The 20224-nt window shown below is 38.5% G+C and overlaps 1 protein-coding gene across 1 annotated transcript; it reads left to right on the forward strand.

Moving 5' to 3' along the window:
* Positions 1–1621: 1621 nt before the first annotated feature.
* Positions 1622–2287, forward strand: LOC116315488 (claudin-22-like). The gene has a single exon (XM_031733816.1). The coding sequence runs from the start codon at positions 1622–1624 to the stop codon at positions 2285–2287; it is 666 nt and encodes a 221-aa protein (XP_031589676.1).
* Positions 2288–20224: the final 17937 nt, after the last annotated feature.

A 20224-nucleotide genomic window follows, 5' to 3' on the forward strand; every position in this document is an offset into this window, starting at 1 on the left:
ACCCTTCAGTTTCAGTTACTGCATCTGATTGGCTTTTTGGTACCTGCCACCTTTGGAGTCTTACAAGCCAACAAAGCTCAATAGGACTCCCTCTTCAGCTTGATGGCTCCCTTTTTCTGCCAGCATAAACTGCTTCCATCTGATTTGGGGTAATTGCCATGATAGGCACCAACCACCTTAGAGAATCTTTGGCAGTAGAAGTCCAGAACATGGTTCACTGAGACTTAATGTCCCAGCCCTTCTTAGCTGTGATTGGATACCGGATGAGTTATAGATAAGGAGTTTCGAGCATATCCTATATGATCCTACCAAACCCAGCAAACTGACAAAGACTAAAACTAAAAGTGTTTCCTCCTGATTTATTATTTAAATATTAGCTGCTATAGCAAGTTACCAGGTTGTTTCAGTTACTTTTGGCATCTTTTTAAAAGTCTAGTCTTTTTTATTTGAGTGAGTACATTTTTCCCCACACCCAGCTTTTGTATTTAGTTTTAGCAGACTATGATAATATGTTAAAATTCAATCAGACCAGTGTGTAGCTAGATCAGAAGGAACTGTGATGTATACACTTTATTATGTATGGTTGTCATGGGATTAAAATTTTTATTTACAGTAAAACCTGGAATGTAAACATGTACTGCATTTTTTTATGTGTAGTTTCTGCAAACTACCAGCAGGAGGTACCATCAGGCAAAAAAAAAAAAAAAACTGGCTGAAATTTGATTTTAAAAAAGAACTTTTCACATCTTTTTCTGGACAAAGAAATGTGTATTTCAGCATTTATTATTTTAGTTTAATTAGATACTGACCAATCTCAATATTACCAGTCTTCTCTACACCACAAATAACCTAAAAATTAGAACCAATCAGACTCCATTCAAGCTATCTGTACATTTTCACAGAAACTACATTATTAAAGATATATTATTATTTTGATAGAATAAATGTGAATATCTTCAAGACAAAATAATTTCAATTTTATTTCCAAAACAAGTGTCCTACAACTCTTCTTTTTGACCAGATATAGAGTTTGGAATTTGGTGACACCTTTGAGGACTAAAAAGCTCAACTGAAAAAAAAAGTGTTAGGAAAAAAGAAAAAGAAAATTCAGTGAATTAGGAAAAGTGACTTGCCTAAATAGGTTTATTTTTTTTAATAAACGTGTGTATTCCATCCACAGTGCTGTTGATTCTGTAAGTGTGCAGGTGCAAATTGGTTCTTGTATTCTGTTGACCTGCTGAAGAAAGCCTGAACTTTTTGCCTGATTGTTTAAAAGTGTCAGTTTTCACTGGTGATTCTGTGGGGAGGAGGGGCAAGGATGAAGAAAGCAGAGAAGCTGAGCGAGTGATGCCATTGACATCAAATGCCTTACAGTCAGCGATGTAGGCATCGATAACATCCTCTCTCGAAGAAAATCCTGCCTGCAGGTGACCTCACAGCAATCCTGTTGTTTCCAGTTGGCCAATCATAGCCTTCCTCTGCCTGGACAGGGTGTGATAACTTTTCCAGCTGGGCCTGACAGCAAAGTCTCTCTCTGCTAGCATTGATGTCCCAGCAGATCCCCCTCCTGAAAGGAGCAAGGTAAAGACCAGGACCCTCTGAGAGCTACAGCATCGCTGTCATGGACTCTAGCAATGGCACTCTAGAGCTGCTGGGGGTTGGTTTGGCAATAGTGGCCTGGATCTGTTCCCTGACCACTATCCTGATGCCTTCATGGATCACACTGTCTACAGACCTGCTTCCCACTGAGGAAACTAACATGGGCCTCTGGGTGACCTGTGTGAGCCAGGAAGCGATGGATAGGCTGGAGTGCCGGCCCTATGACAGCATGTTTGACCTGCCACCAGACATTATACTGGCCCGGATTCTCATGTCCTTGGTGCTGGGGGTGGGATTGTTGGGTGTGCTGCTGGCCATCCCCGGTATCCGCCTGGTTAATGGCTGCCACAACCCCCTGGATGACTTTAGGTGTAAGAGGGCGCTGAAGGCAATAGGCGGGGCACTGTGCCTGGTATCAGGGATCCTGGGCCTTATCCCAGTCTCTTACGTCGCCCACCTGACGCTTGTGAGATTCTTCGACGAGACAGTGCCTCAGATTGTCCCTCGCTGGGAGTTCGGCTATGCTCTGTTTTGTGGCTGGATTGCAGGCATCCTCCACCTGGTGGCAGGATCGCTGCTGCTGATTTCCTGTCTTCATTTGCAGAAGCTGGACAGGCCTGTGCACATCCCTCTGGGCATTGTGACACCAGGACCCAATTTTGAAAGAACCAGGACTGAGTATGTGTGAGAGTGTCTTCCAACATTCATTCTTCTGATCCCTAGAAGTAGAAGACCCCACCCATCCAACTATGATGAACAGTTCTAAGTATGTCTGAGATACTCCAGCAGAAACACTTAAAAGTCCCTATATTGAGGTTACCTTACCTAAGTAAAATAGGCTTTTACTTTTTAACTCCCTAAGTGGCTTCAACAGAAAAAAAGGAGTGAAAATTTGTTTTCCTGCTTTAAACTGGACTACAGCTAGACACATGCATTACTCACCGTAAATGTGATAAACAACAAATGTGTCCAGCTGTGAATAAGGCCTGTGTTCCTAAGATTACATTTTTATCAAAGATTTAGAAATCCAACTCATTTGTTAGACACTGCAGACTGTCAGGATAAATGAAAAATGCTCCAAAGTCAGAATAAGAGCTAGAGGAAGAAAATAAAACTACTTTAGGTTCCTTATTTCTCTCAGTGAGGTTCTAAACGATGCTCAGACTATTAAAAATAATTATTTCACAGATGAGTGCTGAAAACCAGGCAGACATTCAGTGGTTTAAAATGTAGTAGTAGTAGAGTCATGCGCTTTGGAAACTGGATTTGATCCTATGTAGTTTTTAAAAAGCTGATTTTTTATAAGCTACTATATGGAGTAAAAATGATTAGGAAGTTTCACCTGACTGAAAAACACACAGTTAAGAAAACCTTTGCACCTTTGAAACACTTTAAAGTGTAAAACTCACCAATTCAGAATTACATTCAGAAATAAGAATTTTAATGCAGCTTTATTTTCTTTCTCTTTTCAACTTTAAAGCAGCAAAAATATATTTCTTAAAAAGTAAATTTGTTTGTGGTGAAATTATGTTTTGTTTGTTTTGGGGGATAATTTTTATTTTTACTAAATATTTCCCTTAGACTGAACTCACCATTTGTCACAAAATTTTGAAACTGCCAAATGCATCCACAGTTTTAAACTCTGAACTTCTCTGAAGGAAAACATTTTTACTTCTGTTTAGTTCTGGTTTAGTTAGACTTCTTGGATATTTGAGCAATGGAAACATATATGATGCAGATTAATTTTAAAACGTTTCCCCACTTCAGAGAGTTTTATTGGCTGTGTTTCATTAACTGAGATGTTTGCTTTAGATTTCCTGGAGCCAAAGAGACCAGATCTCCTGAAGTGTCTTGTTACATTTAGTTCATTTAAATACTTTATGAGTTTTTAATTATGAATCCAAAAAGTGGGTGTTTATCACTTTTAAGCACTTTTTATTGGTTTGGGGGTTTTTTAACTCTTCTATAAAATCAAAGATTTATTGGCTATAGAATGTAATGAAGATTTATATTTCCTCCTCAAAGAAAAACATATATTTTATATGCATATTTTTAACGCACATTTTGCTGAAATAAAATAATGAATTGTAAAGAGGATGAAAGGTCTTCATTTGAGCAGCAGATTACTGTTTATAGTCAATAAAGACAGAAAGGTTAGATAGACAGACGGATTAAATTGTGAGAGAGGACTCATTAAACCCTGCAATGTAACATGGATGTACAGGCAAACTAACACTGATTACTGTGACATAGAAGGAATTAAAACTGAAATTTTAGGCAAATATGCTCATAAATAAATGAACACCAGTTAAGATTCAAACTGGCTTAACAAAATTAAAAAGGACTAAAATTAATGAATTAAAAAAGCAATATATTGGGAAAGTAACTAAAACTCAGAAGTGTGAGTTAAATAAACCTTGTCTTCACACACTCCTCTTCTCCCTTGGGTCTCCAAGGAACTGCTGACTTCCTTATCAGTTCAGTTTGAAATCAAACCCTGGTGAGAAAACACAGGGGCGTGGGCAGCCATACAAATAGATGGGTATACAGACACCCAGGTGGATACATGAGGAGTAGATGCACGGTCACTTTCAGGCCAAAAATAAAACTGTGGGAAAAGGACAGAATAGAATTAGAGAGTTCTCAGTGTACCAGCCATTTCTAAGGAGACACACAGGGACACACAATAACAATTGGACATGAATAAGCCAGCTCTAAATTTCTATAGCACATACAGAAGAAAGGGGAAAAAGTGATGGTGAACAAACACAAGCCTAAGGATGTGGTTAAAGTTTCCATACACTCATCATGGGCTTAAATTTCATGGTAATTTGGCCATTTAACCCATAAGAACCCACCTGTCACCGCACCTTTACTCTTGACTCTCCCTTAGTTTTTTTCTGACAGTAAAAATGGGTCTGGGCTCTTACGGGATTTCTTTGAATTCTTTTTTCCAGGATGGGATGACTGCACAGCATACAACTTTAATGATTCAAAACACATTTTAATTTCTTTGGAATTTTCTCTAATCCACACAGAGCCAAAATTATGCATAAAGGGTCAAATATATATTTGATGGAATGTTCTACAATGACCCTTATTTCTACAAACATATCTCTTGTCATTGTGACCAAATATTTTATCTGATGATAAAACATTTCTCCAGAAGGTATTTAGCTGGTCCATGATGGCAGCTTCAAATTGAATTCAAGTATGAAGGTGCCTTCTTTCTTCTTTCTTCTTCTTCTTCTAGACCTTTGCAAAGTGATGACCCATAAAAATAATTTGTACTTAATCTACAGTAGGTTATGAAGTCGGAATCTACAGTTGTTTAGAATTGCCTCCAAGAAACATTCCCAGCTTGTGTAAATCTACAGTTTAACCCCACACACAGACACACAAAAACTTACTTGTCACTACGTGCTCCTTAAAATTCCCATTCCCTCTAAAATTGTAGCCCCCATCTCTGGTGCTGTATTGTAATTAAACAAGTCATGAAGTTTTAATAATTTTGACTGTAAACATAAGAAATTTGTATTATGAAGATACCAAACTTTGTGTATTATATCAACTGCCCTTTTTTTATTATTATTTCCCCATACCTCTACACAGTAAGTTAAATATGGAAGAATTAGAGAACAATACAGTATTTAGAGACAATTATAATCTAGAACAAGTTTAATTTTGTTCATGATTGAGATGCTTTTGGGCACTTTGTTTTGTATGTGTCTGATATAGGGTTTCCAACTGATTTTATTGTCATATATCAAACGTCTCCTTTACTATTTCAATTTTTTAATTTTCTACCTGTGTTTGTATCCTATCATTCACTTTATAGTTACCAAATATCATTGCTATTGTTTCGCTAAGATTTAGTGATAATTTATTGCTATCCATACAAATTTGTAACTGTCTTAAATCATTTATACTGACCCTTAAGGGACTCCACAAGCAATTTCCATGTACCCAGATGTAAATTCTCCCATCTTCACAAACTGTAGTCTTCTAAATGAATACATTCTGATCCAGCTTAGTGCCCTAATTCCATAAAATTGTACTTTATGTAGTAGTAAAGATTGATTAACTGTATGAAATGCTGCATATTGTTTTAGATCCAGTGCATTTGTTATTGCTTCGATCGGTTCAGTTATTGCCCATGAAGCTGAACTCTTTGCGCTGAATCCATACTGACTTTGGTTAACAAAATCATATTTTTTTGTGATTTATTTTTCTAGTTGATTGCTAAAAACCTTTTCCAAAATTGGGAGATGAGTAATATTGGCCTGTAGTTGTGAAAAGATGTTTATTCCCTTCCTTAAATATCAGTATTACCTTCGCAATTTCATTTTATTTGAATACAGTCCCAATCAAAAGTTTAAGACCACTTAAAAAATGGCAAACATTCACATTTGACATGGCTGGATCTTAACAAGGTTCCTAGTAGCGCTTCAACATGCAACAGTAAGAAACGGGAGTGAGACAAAACATTTTATTGAGCATGTAATTTATCAAAAACAGCACTTAACCTGAAACTGGCTGTTTTACAGCTGACCAAAATTTTAGGACCACGTGCCTTTAAAAGGCTAAATGGGTGCAAAAATGTGGATTCATTTTCTGTCAGGTAGTCACACTGTCATGATGTTCTGATGGCAAAGGCAAAAAAATGTTCCCTTTTTGAACGTGGTCAACCCGACCACGTTCAAAAAGAACTGAACTGAACTGCATAAGAAGGGTCCCTCGCAGCTCGCCATCACTGCTGAGGGACGCAATAAGTCATTTGGAATTTCTTAAATTATCCTGAGGGTTATGGAATAAAAGCGTCAAGTGGAAGAGCGCAAAATATTTCACCAACACTGAGCCAGAGGATCCAACTAGATGTCTGTCAAGACACTGGACGATCCTCAACCCAAATTAAGGCCGTTACTGGAGCCGACTGCAGCCCCATAACCATCAGACAGCTTCTGAGACTGAAGGGCTTGAAAAACAAAAAACGTCTTCAAAGGGCTCGTCTCCTTGAACACCACAGAGCCGACTGTTTGGACTTTGCAAGAGAGCACCAAACATGGGACAGTGAAAGGTGGAAGAAAGTTTTATTCTCTGATGAGAAAAAATGTAACCTTGATGGTCCTGATGTTTACTGGCATGACAAGGAGATCCCACCGGAGATGTTTTCCATGCGCCACAGTGGAGGGGGCGCCATAATGGTCTGGGGTGCTTTTTCCTTCAGTGGAACAGTGGAGCTTCAGGAGGTGCAGGGGCATCAAACGGCCGCTGGCTATGTCCAGATGTTGCAGAGAGCATCCCTCATGACTGAGGGCCCTCGTCTGTGTGGTAACGACTGGGTTTTTCAACAGGACAATGCTACAGTACACAATGAAAATAACATCACTCTTTTGGACGATCCTGTGTCTTTCCCTGATCTAAATTCAAATGAGAACCTTTGGGGATGGATGGCAAGGGAAGTTTACAAAAATGGACAATGGTTGCAGACAGTAGATGCCCTTTGGCCGTCTTCACCACTTGGAGAAATGTTCCCACTCACCTTATGGAAACACTTGCATCAAGCATGCTGCAACGAGTTTTTGAAGTGATGAACAATAACGGTGAAGCTACTCATTACTAAGTTCATGTTTGGAACTTTGATTTCTGTTTTTTAGGGCTTTACAGGCTTTTTTGAAAACAGCCTGTTTCAATTTAAGTGTCGCTTTCGATAAATTACATGCTCAAGAAAATGTTCTGTCTCACTCCCATTTCTTCTTGTTGCATGTTGAAGCTCTGAAACAATGCAAAATATGATTTTATTTTATTTTCTCCTTTTTTTGCCATTTTTCAAGTGATCTTAAACTCTTGATTGGGACTTACTTCCAACTCATCCACTGTAGAAAGAAAAAATGAATATGGTTTATTTCAAATTAAAGTTTCACTTTTATCATCTCTTCCATGTTCTGGAATCTTTGCTGCTAAATATTTACACAAAGTCATTATATCCATTTGCTAGCATATTTATATTATAATTGTCACCATTGTTGTCAATAAAATACTCTAGATATGTCATTTTCCTTGTGCCATTTTTAAAAAAAACTGTTTAATATGTTCCAGATTCCTTTAATGTTATTCTTATTGTCATTTAATCATTTCCTGTGGCATAACCTGTTGCTAGCTCATATCACTTCAGTTAACCTATTTTTGTTCTTTTATGTCTTTTTTCAGATTCTTTAGTTCTTAAATTGATAAAACCTCTATAATAATTGTTTTTTGTTTTACAGGCATTTTGAAGCCAGTTGGTTTACCATGGACAATTTTTATATTTCAAAATTTTTATCAATCATTTCAATTGGGCAATTTTTATCATATAATAAATTTAAATATCTCTATAAATTTATTGTAGAATTTATCCACATTTTTTTTCTCTATAGACCTATGATTCAATACTGTGCAACTATTAAAGTTGCACAGTATGAAGTTATTTTTGTGGGTTTTGTGATTTTTAGAAATAAGGTATGACTATACATTGTGTTTAAAAAATCTTCAGTTGGTTTATGTTGCTTAAACCTCCTGAGATCTATATTGAAGTCCCCAGAGATTCCGATATCTTTTTGAAATGTTTTTGTGTACATTTTCTCCATACAATCTTTGAAAATTTCCATATCGGCGCTGTATATATGCAACGTACAATCATATTCTTTCTTTTTTCCATTATAATTTCAATTGTTAATCATTTAGCAGCCTCATCCACTGTTGCTGTCATACCCCTTGCTATTGTACTTTTCAAATTTCTGTCAACATATAGTGCTACCCCACCACTATTTTTACATGTTCTGTTTTGAGTGTACACCTCATACCTGTTTAAATTAAAATTAGGATGTTCAGTGCTTTAATTCCAGGTTTCCAAGATGGCTGTAATCCTAAATGTGATCTTAAATTGTTTTTAAAAATGTAAAAAAATCTGTAGTACTGGTAAATTGGCATAAAGACTTCTACTATTAATTAGTGACATCCAATCTGCTTTAAGCTGCTTTTCCTGGTAATAAATAAAACTATTGTTGATTTGATTGAAAAAATTTGCTGTCTGGATCAATATCACCTAGAATGTCTTGTGGTCGCTGTTCAGTGGGTACAAAGGTTTAAATTCTCTTAATGCACCTATATTCCTGTCTTCACTATTAAAAGAGCAAGGATAATTAGACAAGACATTAATCATGAAGTATGTCAGTGAATGTACGCAAAAAACATATTCATACTGTGCTGTACTTCTACTTATATCTGTCAAATTCATGTTGTTCCTTTATCCATATGACTTTTGCTTCTTCTTCTGGTTTTCCATTTAGTTCAATATATACCTTACAGTTTGAGGTCCATGTTGCTTGGATCCTGTACTGTTTTTAAGATATGGGCTTCTCTTGTGATGTCTGCATTTCTTTCTTTTGGTTTTTTTTTTTGGTTTTTTTGGTAAGATGCTCCTTAATGAATATGTCCTTTTCAGTTTCCTCCCTTGCTAAAGCATTTTTCTATTTTCGGTTCACAAACCTCACTACAACTGCAGGTTTACACTGTCTTTCTTTACTGGGCAGAGGGTGCCACGCCTCAGTGCCGCCGCTATAAACCATAATCCTTTTACTGTTCAGGAACTTGGTCACCTGCTGTTCAGTGGAGTCTCCGCTGCTCTGGCATTATGTCCAGGGCTTGATCTCCAAACCAGTAATCATTGTATAATTTATCCGGGAGTATTGTTCCATGTCGGCCACCTGAGTTTCCAGTAAGGATAATAGTTTGTCTTTTTCATTGTTAAGTCTTTTCAGTTCTTTAACATCTTTCATCAGATCCATTATTTTCCTTAGCTGCAGCTTGAATGCCAGGTTGCTGGTTGTTGGTACTGGAGGCCTGTGTTTGGCCTGGCAGCTAAGCCTCTGATAGCTGTTAGTGGAGGCCTGGATTCAGCTTGGAGGCTAAGCTTCCAATGGCTGATGGCTGGTGGTGGCCAAGCTGCCTGGACTCAGCTTGAAGGCTAGGTTGTTGGTACTAGAGGCCACATCTAGCTCTTCTCCTTTCACAAAGAACGCTTTCAAACTGACCAGCATCAGGTGAGCAGACCAGGAGAATATTTTTAGACTTCAATGGCAGAATTTCATCCCTCTGAATACAATCCTTGTTTACCACTTGTCTGGCTCACCGGATTTTCAGGCCTGTGACTGTGCTTCCCAAAAAGGAATATCCCAATGAATCAATGGGGGGGGGGGAGCCTCCTGCAACAAGCATCTGACTCTGGGATCTATTGTTGAACTTGCAACTTCTTGGAATGCTGATATTTTGGAATGAGGTGATTGCAAAGAGGTGATGCATATTTGATGATTCTAAATTGCTCATAGGTGGGAATGTGAATGGTTGTCGGTCTCTCTGCATCCTCCTGTGGCTGTTTTGAATAATAATTTGATTTAAATGAATGGAGTGTAATTAGTCCACATCTGTCTAATTTTCCTGTTACATAAAGGTAGTTATTTGGGTAAAATTTGCAGTCGTGAAGTTGCTGCACAGCTTGGTTATAGCATTTGTATACGCTGCTGTTTCCCCTGTACGGCTGAGGCAATGTTTTGGTCCGGCCACCTGTTCTTGACTCTTGACAAGACTCTTCATTTTAAATAATCTTTATTTAAATTGTTGTTGTTCTAACAGAAAAGAGAGTAGCTGAGCCATAAAGACCCTCGCCGTCCTCTTTGGGATCTGGCAGCTGTTTTGTAGTTGGTGACCAAAAGAAATATTTCTCTCTTGTATATGAGTCATTGAGTCTTAATAGGACTACCTGTATAAATAAAGGCTAAATTTCAAAAATGTAATAAAATAAATTAACATTTACACAAACACCGATGACCCCAAACACGAGCGTTGTGGCGATTCTGTCATCCAAATGTTCACTAATTCCTGTTTCCCAATTCATTTACATGAGGGGACATTTTGTCAAGCAGTTGCTAGGAAGCTGGCTTGTGTCGGCTGGGCAAGTGGGGCGACTTTGGAGCTTATTTTTGCTGATCAAAGTAGGGTGAAGATGTAGCTATGGAATATTTAGCCCAAATCTAGTACTGGAAATAGATTTGATGATATAGCTCAAAATTAATGCTATCCATCCCACATCTCAAATCTTGTGGCGACAGAGCTTTCTCTGTAGCCGGTCCCAGACTTTGGAATAGTCTTCCCCTAAATATTAGATCTACACAAACACTTCATCAATTTAAATCGCTACTAAAGACATACTTTTATGCCCTGGCCTTTAACACACTATGACCCAAGCATTTTGGTCTTAGTTATCATTTTAATTGACTTATTTTCCTATTATTGTTTTATATTGTTATTTTTGTTTTATATTATTTCTTTTAAATGACATTTTTATATTGTTAAGCTCTGTGTGCAGCATCGTCTGTCTGGAAATGTGCTATATAAATAAATTTGACCTTGACCTTGATATTGTTGGTGTTAGTCTGTCATTTTTCTCCAGCTTCCTGCGGTAATAGGTTTTCCACTTGATGTTCATCACTAAACATTTAAACAAATACATTCTTAATGACAAACCTATCTGCATCTGTGTCTTCCTGCAGCAGTCACCCCAGACTAACAGTGCTGATTGCCATCTGTCCTCTGGTGATCAGCCCAAATCATCTGGAATAAAACAGAACAATTTCAAATTTCTTAAATATTTTCTCCATAAAAAAATTTAATTTAGTGCAATTGGAAATTTAGGTTGGTCTCTCCTGCTCTCCACTCTAGGTTCTTTATCAATAATGATTTCAGCAGTGACTGACTACTCTGACTGACTACGATTGTTAGGTACTCATCTACTTAATGATTTGCCTGCAGGTAAGTGATCTTTTAGACTCATTTGATCCACCTGCAGGTTCTCCTGGATCAACAAGAAAGCAGAAAAGAAATCACTTGAGAAATTTCATCTTTGCCACCAAGATTGTTGTGAAAAAATAAATTGAGCATTGAAACCAAGACTTAATTTCTGAAATGTATTGAAAGAAACCTTTGAAATATAGCACAAACAGTCTGTAGCAGCAGTTTTAATACCTTAAGGGAAAATTAACACCTCGTTTATACCTGTCTTTGTTTCTTCCAGCTGTGGGGAGTTTTTTTCCCATAGTTATGGAGGCAGCTTCCTGGTAACAGTGACGCTGACAGGATCTCATGACCTCCAACACAGGTTACAATTAGTTGTTTTGTATCTTTGCACGCAAACTCTTCATACAAAGAAGTTACTTCTTACAAGACTGTCATAGAGGTTTCTTTTGTTTGTGTTTTTATCATTATTTGATAGGTAATTATTGAAATGAACAGAGTACACTTTTGTGTATAAGTTAGCACACTGTTCATAGATACGCCAAAGAACTTTCTACGTTCTTGGGTGCATTCTTGCAAATGCATTATCAAGCTACTTTTGTCCCACAGCTTTTAGTTGCAAAACCTGCAACTCTTTGGTGAAACACTACTCATGTCTAAACCAACCAATGATCATATCTCACGATTCATGTGTCAAACCAACTCCCTAAACACAACCCATTTAGAGGCGCTGCAAGGCGGGCTACAATTTCTGAGAATTCCCATAGAGTCCTTTTCAACATAAAAGCAATTTCACATGACACACACTGATTTTTGCCAACTGTCACTGACATGTTTATAAAAAAAATAAAAGATTACCAATGTCGGTGACCGCACAGCTGATTACAGCCACTCGGGTGACAAATCTCAACAACGTGGCCGTAAACAAACTGTAACATCAGTCATCGTTTCTCGGAATTTGGTCGCATTGGGGTTCAAAGTAGGACATGAAAAAGATCGGACTTTTACTGATATTTCACACCTCTTATCAAATTGTTGTAAAGTCACGTGTCCTTCAAGCAGAACAGAAGGAAAATGAGAATGAACTCTTATTGTTTATTACTGTGGTCAGACTTGTTCCCATTTATGAACCCTGGAGTTTCTTCTTCCCTTCCCCCTTCACTGCAGTACAGTGGCAGTGCAGAAATCGATCTTGCCTTTGTCTCTCTGTAACTAATATGAGATATAAAAGGGCGCTGACAATGGAAATGGTGGTAAGCGCAAATAAGCCCTCACCCAATACCAAGCCTTTACTCATAAAGCCTTTACTCATGGTGTGAGTGGTGAGTGCGAAGAATGAGAAAGAGCTGAAGACGATTGTGGTTTATTTCTCTTTTTCATGTGGTTTTCCCTTTTTAAGAAGCTTAGTTGTGTGATTTTTATTCCCTGTCTATCAGGAGTTTAACAGCGAGACCCCTGGGGTTAATAATAGGCTTGACCCCACAGATAAACCTGTGTGCATGTTTCCCTGTCTGTCTATCAGAGTGTTTGCGCATGCATGTGTGCAGCCTCTTCTCCTCTTTACATTGATAGTCAGTGTAATGAGCTGTTTTATAGATAATGCCAATTGTCTTTGACTGTAGCAGCACTGCGATAAGCTGCCAAACGCTCTGTGGCTGCTTGACTCGTGCTTTGTTACACATTAATATTACCATTAAGGGTGGATATTATTAAGTGGGCACCCCTGGAGGTGCAGATAGTACCTTCTGTTCATCAAATATGTGGCTACAATAATCTTCATGTCTCAGATAACACAAACTGATGGGTCCTGAGTCAAAGAGGGGCAGAAACACTGACCTATTATTTTAAAGGGAAAAAAAGTGAGCTAAGAGGCAAGAAGCCAGTCTTATCCAACTTATCATTGAACGTTTTCTTATGGTATGTTAATGTTAAAATTATATTTAAAAAAAAAAAAAGGATTAATATTTGAAAGCATATTAGTCCAATATGCGATTGTTGTAAACTCGGAGAAGGCTCTCTTACCCATTTATTCTGGACTCGTCCCAAATTGCATAACTATCGGTTGGACATCTTTAAATGCTTTTCTGATTTGTACAACTGCACATTAGAGCCAGACCCAATAACTGCATTGTTTGGATCCTCCTCTTCCCTTTTACACCTCAGCTCCGCTGCACAAACTACAATTCTGTTTGGAATGGTAATTGCTAAGAAAATTATCTTGACTCTCTGGAAGTCTGACATTGTACCTCAATTCAAAATGTGGCTGACAGAACTGACTGCTCTATTGCATATGGAGAGAATTAGGTATATATTAGAGGACAAACTTAGTAAGTTTTTCAGTGTGTGGCAGAAATTTTTAGATCATGTATTAAAACAAAGTCATCTTTGATCGATAATTCAGTCTACCACCCTAGTGATTTATTCTTGTATCTTGCCAGTGTTGAAGTAGTATCTTTGTTGATGCAGTGTAATTTTTTGCTTTGTTTTTTTTTTTGCCCTTGTTGTTGTGTTGTCTGTTTTGTTTTGTTTTCTTTATATCAAAAATATTAATAAACATATTTACAAAAAAAAGAAAAAAGAACGCAATTATTTCAGATGAAGATTATGTTTAAAGATCAAGGACCGAGCGTTTGCTCACGCTTGTCTCTCTGATGGCTGGGGACAGATATGTGTTTTGAAGGAAATCGAACTGTAGTGTAAACTGTCTGATGCAAATACATTAAAAGCATGAATGGCAAGATACCCCCAAATCATAAACTGGGACGTTCAGCTTCAAGATCACTTTGGAACCCACTAATATGTAAAGTACAAAGATATGTACACATGTGCATTGTGCTAATTGTGGACTTGGCAAGATTGTCTGAGGTTAAGATTTACCACGCATAGAGTTAAAATGTCAAAAGAAGAGACTGAGGAGTGTAGGAGGATAAAACTGACACATCCAACAATGTCCAAGTCACAAATCTGAACAAGTGCAGGATGTAGGAGAAGCTATGGGAAAGCCTAATACATGGCAGAAACATAGAGGGGGAACGAGAAGATGGAGGGAGAAATACTGATGGCTGTTTTTGTCTTGTGGGGATACAGTGCATTGAGTTAAAGATAGTCCTGAAAAGCAAGAAACTGAGGCTGATTGAACTAATTTGATGGTCTTTTGGCATGGACCTTGGTCTTTCTTTCACCTTGGAGATGATCAAAGGGATTCAATGTGCAGGCCAGCCTGTCACTTTCACTTTGGTCTTCTGGAGGTAGTTTTTCACCGGGAGTGATGTATGTTTTCAGTCGCTGTCATGTTGGAAGACAAAGCGACAATCGAGACCCGGTTTTGCTGCTCACTGCTTTTCTTTCAGAATCTCTTCATTCTTCATGATTCCTTCTGTCTTGATGAGATTTCCAGTTTCTGAAGTACTGAAGCATCCCCACAGTATATAAGTTCCTTCTCCGTGTTTAACTGAGGGGATTGTGTTCTTTGGGCTGTAGGTTTCTTATTTCTTTCTCCAAACAGTGTCTCTAATACCAAAGTGCTCTAGTTTTATCTTATCTGTAAAAATCATGCACTTGCAGTCTGCTTTTTTTTTTTTCAAGTTTTTGTTGGTCTGCGACCTCAAATTCCTGTCATTGTCTTCTTTGAGACTAAAATTCCTGACTTGGCAAACTCACAATCCAACCCAATCCAACTTTATTTATATAGCACTTTTAAAAACAACAAGTTGACCAAAGTGCTTTCCAATAATAAAACAGAGATAGCAGTTAAAAACCATACATTAAGCATACAATGAAATCAATAAACAAAATAAATACATAATTGAAAAAGAAGATAAAAATAAATCAGTGTATATATTAAATATCAAAACATGAGTAAAATAAACAATAAGATATACAATGAATAAGATTAACAAAGTAAAAAGATTAAGAGTGACCAACAGCTGACTACAAACTGACTACAAACTGACTCTGATAATACTCCTAAAAAGCCTTTGAAAAAAAGTGTGTTTTTAAAAGTGATTTAAACATTTCAAGTGTTGGGGCCAACCTAATATGGAGGGGCAGTTTTTTCCATAGTTTGGGGGCCACAACAGCGAAAGCTCGGACCCCCCGGTGTTTCAGTTTCGACATGGGCACAGCAAGGAGTGACTGGTCAGATGATCTGAGAGACCTTTGTGGAGTGTATCGGTGTAGAAGGTCTGACAGGTAAGAAGGAGCCAGGCCATTTAAGACTTTAAAAGCAAGCAATAAAATTTTTAAATGAATTCTAAAATGGACAGGCAACCAGTGTAAGGAGGCAAGAACAGGGGTAATGTGCTCATGTTTGCGTGTCCCTGTCAGCAGGCGAGCAGCAGCATTCTGGACCATTTGCAAGCGTGATAGTGAAGCCTGATCAATACCAATATAAAGTCCATTACAATAATCAAGGCGAGTGGTCACAAATGCGTGCAAAACTCTCTCCAAGTTACAAAAAGAAATAAAAGGTTTTACTTTAGAGAGCTGCCTCAACTGAAAAAAGCTTTTCCTCACCACTGTATTTACTTGTTTGTCCATTTTAAGAGCTGTGTCAAATTTTACTCCAAGGTTGGTGACAATTGGTTTGACACAGGATGTAAGAGGACCCAAGTCAGATGGAGGGACACCAGGTCCATTCGGCCCAAATATAATGACCTCAGTCTTCTTTTCATTAAAGTTTAAAAAATTCAGAGCCAGCCATGCTCTGATATCCTTAAGACATTCTAAAATAGGCCTCAGGGGGTAAAGGTCATTGTGTTTCAGCAGTAGATAAATTTGACAATCATCTGCATAAAAATGAAATGAGACTTTTTGTTTTTTAATAATATGGCCAAGGGGAAGTAAATAAATACTAAAAAGAAGGGACCCAAGGATGGATCCTTGAGGTACACCACATGGGAGGAGGGCGGAAGATGAATGAAATTTACCAAGTGAGACAGAAAAACTTCTGTCAGACAGGTATGACTTAAACCACTCCAAGGCAGTGCCTCTAATTCCAACATGATGTTCTAGGCGAGAAATCAAAATATTGTGATCTACTGTATCAAAAGCTGCTGTGAGATCCAAAAGCACAAGTAAGACAGACTTCCCAGAGTCAGCAGTTAGTAAGATATCATTAAAACTCTCAAAAGTGCAGTCTCTGTGCTGTGAAGTGCTTTAAAACCAGATTGAAATACCTCAAAAATGTTTTGACTCTTTAAAAAAGTCTGCAACTGTGAGCACACTACTTTTTCTAAAATTTTAGAACCAAAAGGAAGCTTTGAAATAGGTCTGAAATTACACAACAAAGAGGCATCCAAGCCAGGGCGTTTCAGCAGAGGCTGGACCACTGCCTGTTTAAAAATTACAGGTACATCACCTAAAGTCAGGCTGCTGTTTATAAGCCTTTGAATATAAGGTCCAATAGTGCCCCAAACTTCTTTAAAAAAGCGAGGGGGAAGAACATCACTGGGAGAGCCAGACTTGATTTGGGTGACAATTTTACCCAGATAAGACAGAGACACGGGTTCAAAATGGCTAAAAACTGCTAAAGGCGTAAAAATAACAGAAGGGTCATAAGAAGGGGGTAAAATATGTGCTCTAATAGATAAAATCTTGTCCACAAAGAAATTTAAAAAAGCTTCACAAGTTTCAGCAGAAGCTTCTGTACAGTTGGATTGGGGAGGGTTAAGAACACAGTTTAAAATACTAAATAAGACACGGGGCTTGTGGCAGTTGTCATTAATAACACCTGCAAAATAGGCGGATTTCTGGTTCTTAACAATTTTCTGATATTTATGCCAGCTACAGTATCTCTTAAGATATCATAAGACACTTGTAGCTTGTCTTTTTCCCATTTGCGTTCTGCTTTTCTGCACTCTCTTCGAGCAGCCCGAGTGATGTCGTTCAGCCATGGCTCAGACTTCAATTTGGGCCGCCTGACCTTCAGAGGAAAAACAGTATCCAGAATGTTTTGACAAGTAGAGAAAAATTTTGCAGTCAGCTCCTCAGTGTCGACACAGGCTGAGAGCTCTGAGTCAACATTAAAGGTCTTATTAAAGGCAGTAGAAAACTGGACGGCACTTGATGGTTTAAACATGCAAGAAGCAGTAGGAGGGCCACGATATTACAGGGAAGAGAAGTTTCAAACAATACAGGCATATGATCAGAAAAGACGACATCATAAATTTGAAGATTATAAACAGGTAAACCATAAGACAAAACCAGATCCAGAGTGTGTCCATATTTATGAGTGGGACCAGTGACAGACTGCAAAACATTAAAAGCATCAAGTAGGTTTAAAAGGCCCTTTGCCAATGGTTTAGTAGGACAACACACATGAATATTCATATCACCCAGGATTAAGACCTTGTCATACTTTGGCATTATTTCAGCCAAGAACTCAGAGAAGTCATTAACAAAGTTCCTGATATATTTTGGTGGACGGTAGATCACTGCACAAAGAACAGGATGACTGCTACCAAGCTCAAACATATTCAGTTCAAAACTGGAGAAAGTGACAGGTGACAGTTGGCGACAGTGAAAAGTATTTTTATAAACTGTGGCCACTCCTCCACCTCGGCCCGTAGTCCTTGGTGAGTTAAAATACGAACAATTTGGCGGTAATAGTTCTGAGAAAGCGCTTAACTCACCGTCACTTAGCCAGGTTTCTGTCACACTGAGGAAATCCAGATTATGAGAGGTGAAGAAATCCTTCAATATGAACGTTTTATTTGCTAGCGACCTAGTGTTAACAAGTGTCTCTGCAGTTGTTCTTGAGTCTATAGATACATCTCTCACTAGATTTCTTTCCAGTCTTTGAGATCTTTTGCTTCCTACCTCTGCCAGTCTTGTTCTGTGGTGTGTGGCTGCCTTTGAATTTCTTGATGATACTTCTCCCTCCAGTTCTTGACACTTGGAACTGTTGTTAAATATTTGGATATCCATCTCCTCCTGTGTAAGCATGCAGAATTCCTTTTCTCAGGTCTGAACTGATTTAGATTGTTTTTGGCATGCTTTCTCAAGTGACAAATCAAACCTTTGCTGTGGTTTTTATACGTTATGTTCATTGTAAGATAAACCTCAGTTACAAAAAGTAACCCTCATGTTTTCCCTGTGACTTCCTAGTTTTGATCTTCTCGTCTGTTTGTGTATATAGATTCCCTAGACTTGTCCTTGTTCCTCTTCCCTGGATTCCTGACTGTGGGTGTTGGCAGTGTGGCGTGGCATGACCGTAACGGAGCGAACTGTATGTCAAAAGCGGAGCGAGTGTGTGGTTCGGCAATCGGGTGTGGTGTCCCTCTCGCCTCCTTCCCGTGGATCCCTGGAGCCCCTGACCTTACCCACATTAGTAAATAGTTCACTTGGTGTTGTAAGTAAACCCTCTTGGCACTTTATCCCTGAGTTTGCGCCTGAGTCCATTCAGTCAGCCTTGACAGTCATGGGTCAATAAAAAGGTCCGCTTTTTAGGGGGATAATAATGCTGATCTCGATCATCTTTTTTTTTCTTTCTGAAATAAATGTCATGGATTATTGAAATAGAGATGTTTCAAAAAGTACGGAAAACCAAAATCATGGTTTAAAAGTCCACCACATTACAGAGATGAGTCCTATATATAGTCCTAGCTGATAGTCAGCAAGTATAAATGCATGCACCTTTAAGTCAAATTTGCTATGTCACCAGTGCCTGATAAAAAATGGATTTTCTTAATAAAAACAAAAAGGCAATAATTAGAACTAAAAATACTCAATAAAAAAAATCTTGAACTGCCAGAGAAATCACATTCCTTTTTTGTCAGTAATCTACCGGCAAAAATTCTAATGTAGTGAACCTAAAAACATTCACACAGTTACAGTACTTACAAAAAATAGATAAGCACGTATCCGACAGACACAGAGACAAACAGATGTGCAGACTGGTGGGATATGAAGGCACAGAGCGTGTTAAAGACCTGTAGCATTCATCAAAACGTCTAAACCAGACAATGAGGCCCCATTTAAAGTCCCTCTCTATTTTTCTATATCTCTTTATCCCTGCTAACATTAAGACAAACAAAAATGTCTTTAAAGACTTTTTGTAAACAAATAGTTACTCAGTAAGAAAAAGGCAACATAGTATATCATAGATTCATTTGCTTTGTGCAGACTCTTTGTATGTGTATGTCCATGCCTGTTTCCATTTTCCATTAACAAGCAGCTGTTTCAGAAAAACAGCACACCAACACTAACACAGAATTTTCATTGTCTTTCATTGCATGTAAGTGTGAGGGCACATATATATAACTTGTGGAAAACTCTCATGTAGGGCATTCAGTGGCCCGTCTGGACCAGCCAAGAGGAAGTGACATTTTGAGGCGAGCTCTCGCACGCGTGTGAACGGGGAGGTGCGCTGTTGGGAGCGAGCGGGGAGTGCGGTACCTATCTCGCGTGTGCCATTACGGCCCAAGACACCAAGAAAGCCCCGTGGTCAGGACGAGCCCGAAAAGGAGTATCCGGGAGGTTAGTGGGACGAGGGACGGGATCGCAGTGAGTCTAGGCGGAGTTTCCCTCTGTGTGCGGAATCCAGCTCCTGTTACTGCGGACCTCTGGGCGCGGCGCTGTGGTGTAGTGGTGACAGAGATAGCGTGGGCAGAGGAGCTAAGTGAGAGCTAAGGCTAGCTGCCCTTCCCTTTCTAACTCACCTTTGTTCCTGTCGCTCGAGGCTGAGTTTGACTGCGGAGCTCTCTGGAGGCAAAGGTAGAGTTTCTGTGTTCTTGTTGTTTTTTTGTTTTTTTGTGAGCCCGGGGCTGGATAATCTGCTCCGGCTGCGGAATCTCTG

Source organism: Oreochromis aureus, linkage group 17, assembly GCF_013358895.1.
Source record: "Oreochromis aureus strain Israel breed Guangdong linkage group 17, ZZ_aureus, whole genome shotgun sequence".
In the NCBI taxonomy this organism is placed as follows: domain Eukaryota; kingdom Metazoa; phylum Chordata; class Actinopteri; order Cichliformes; family Cichlidae; genus Oreochromis; species Oreochromis aureus.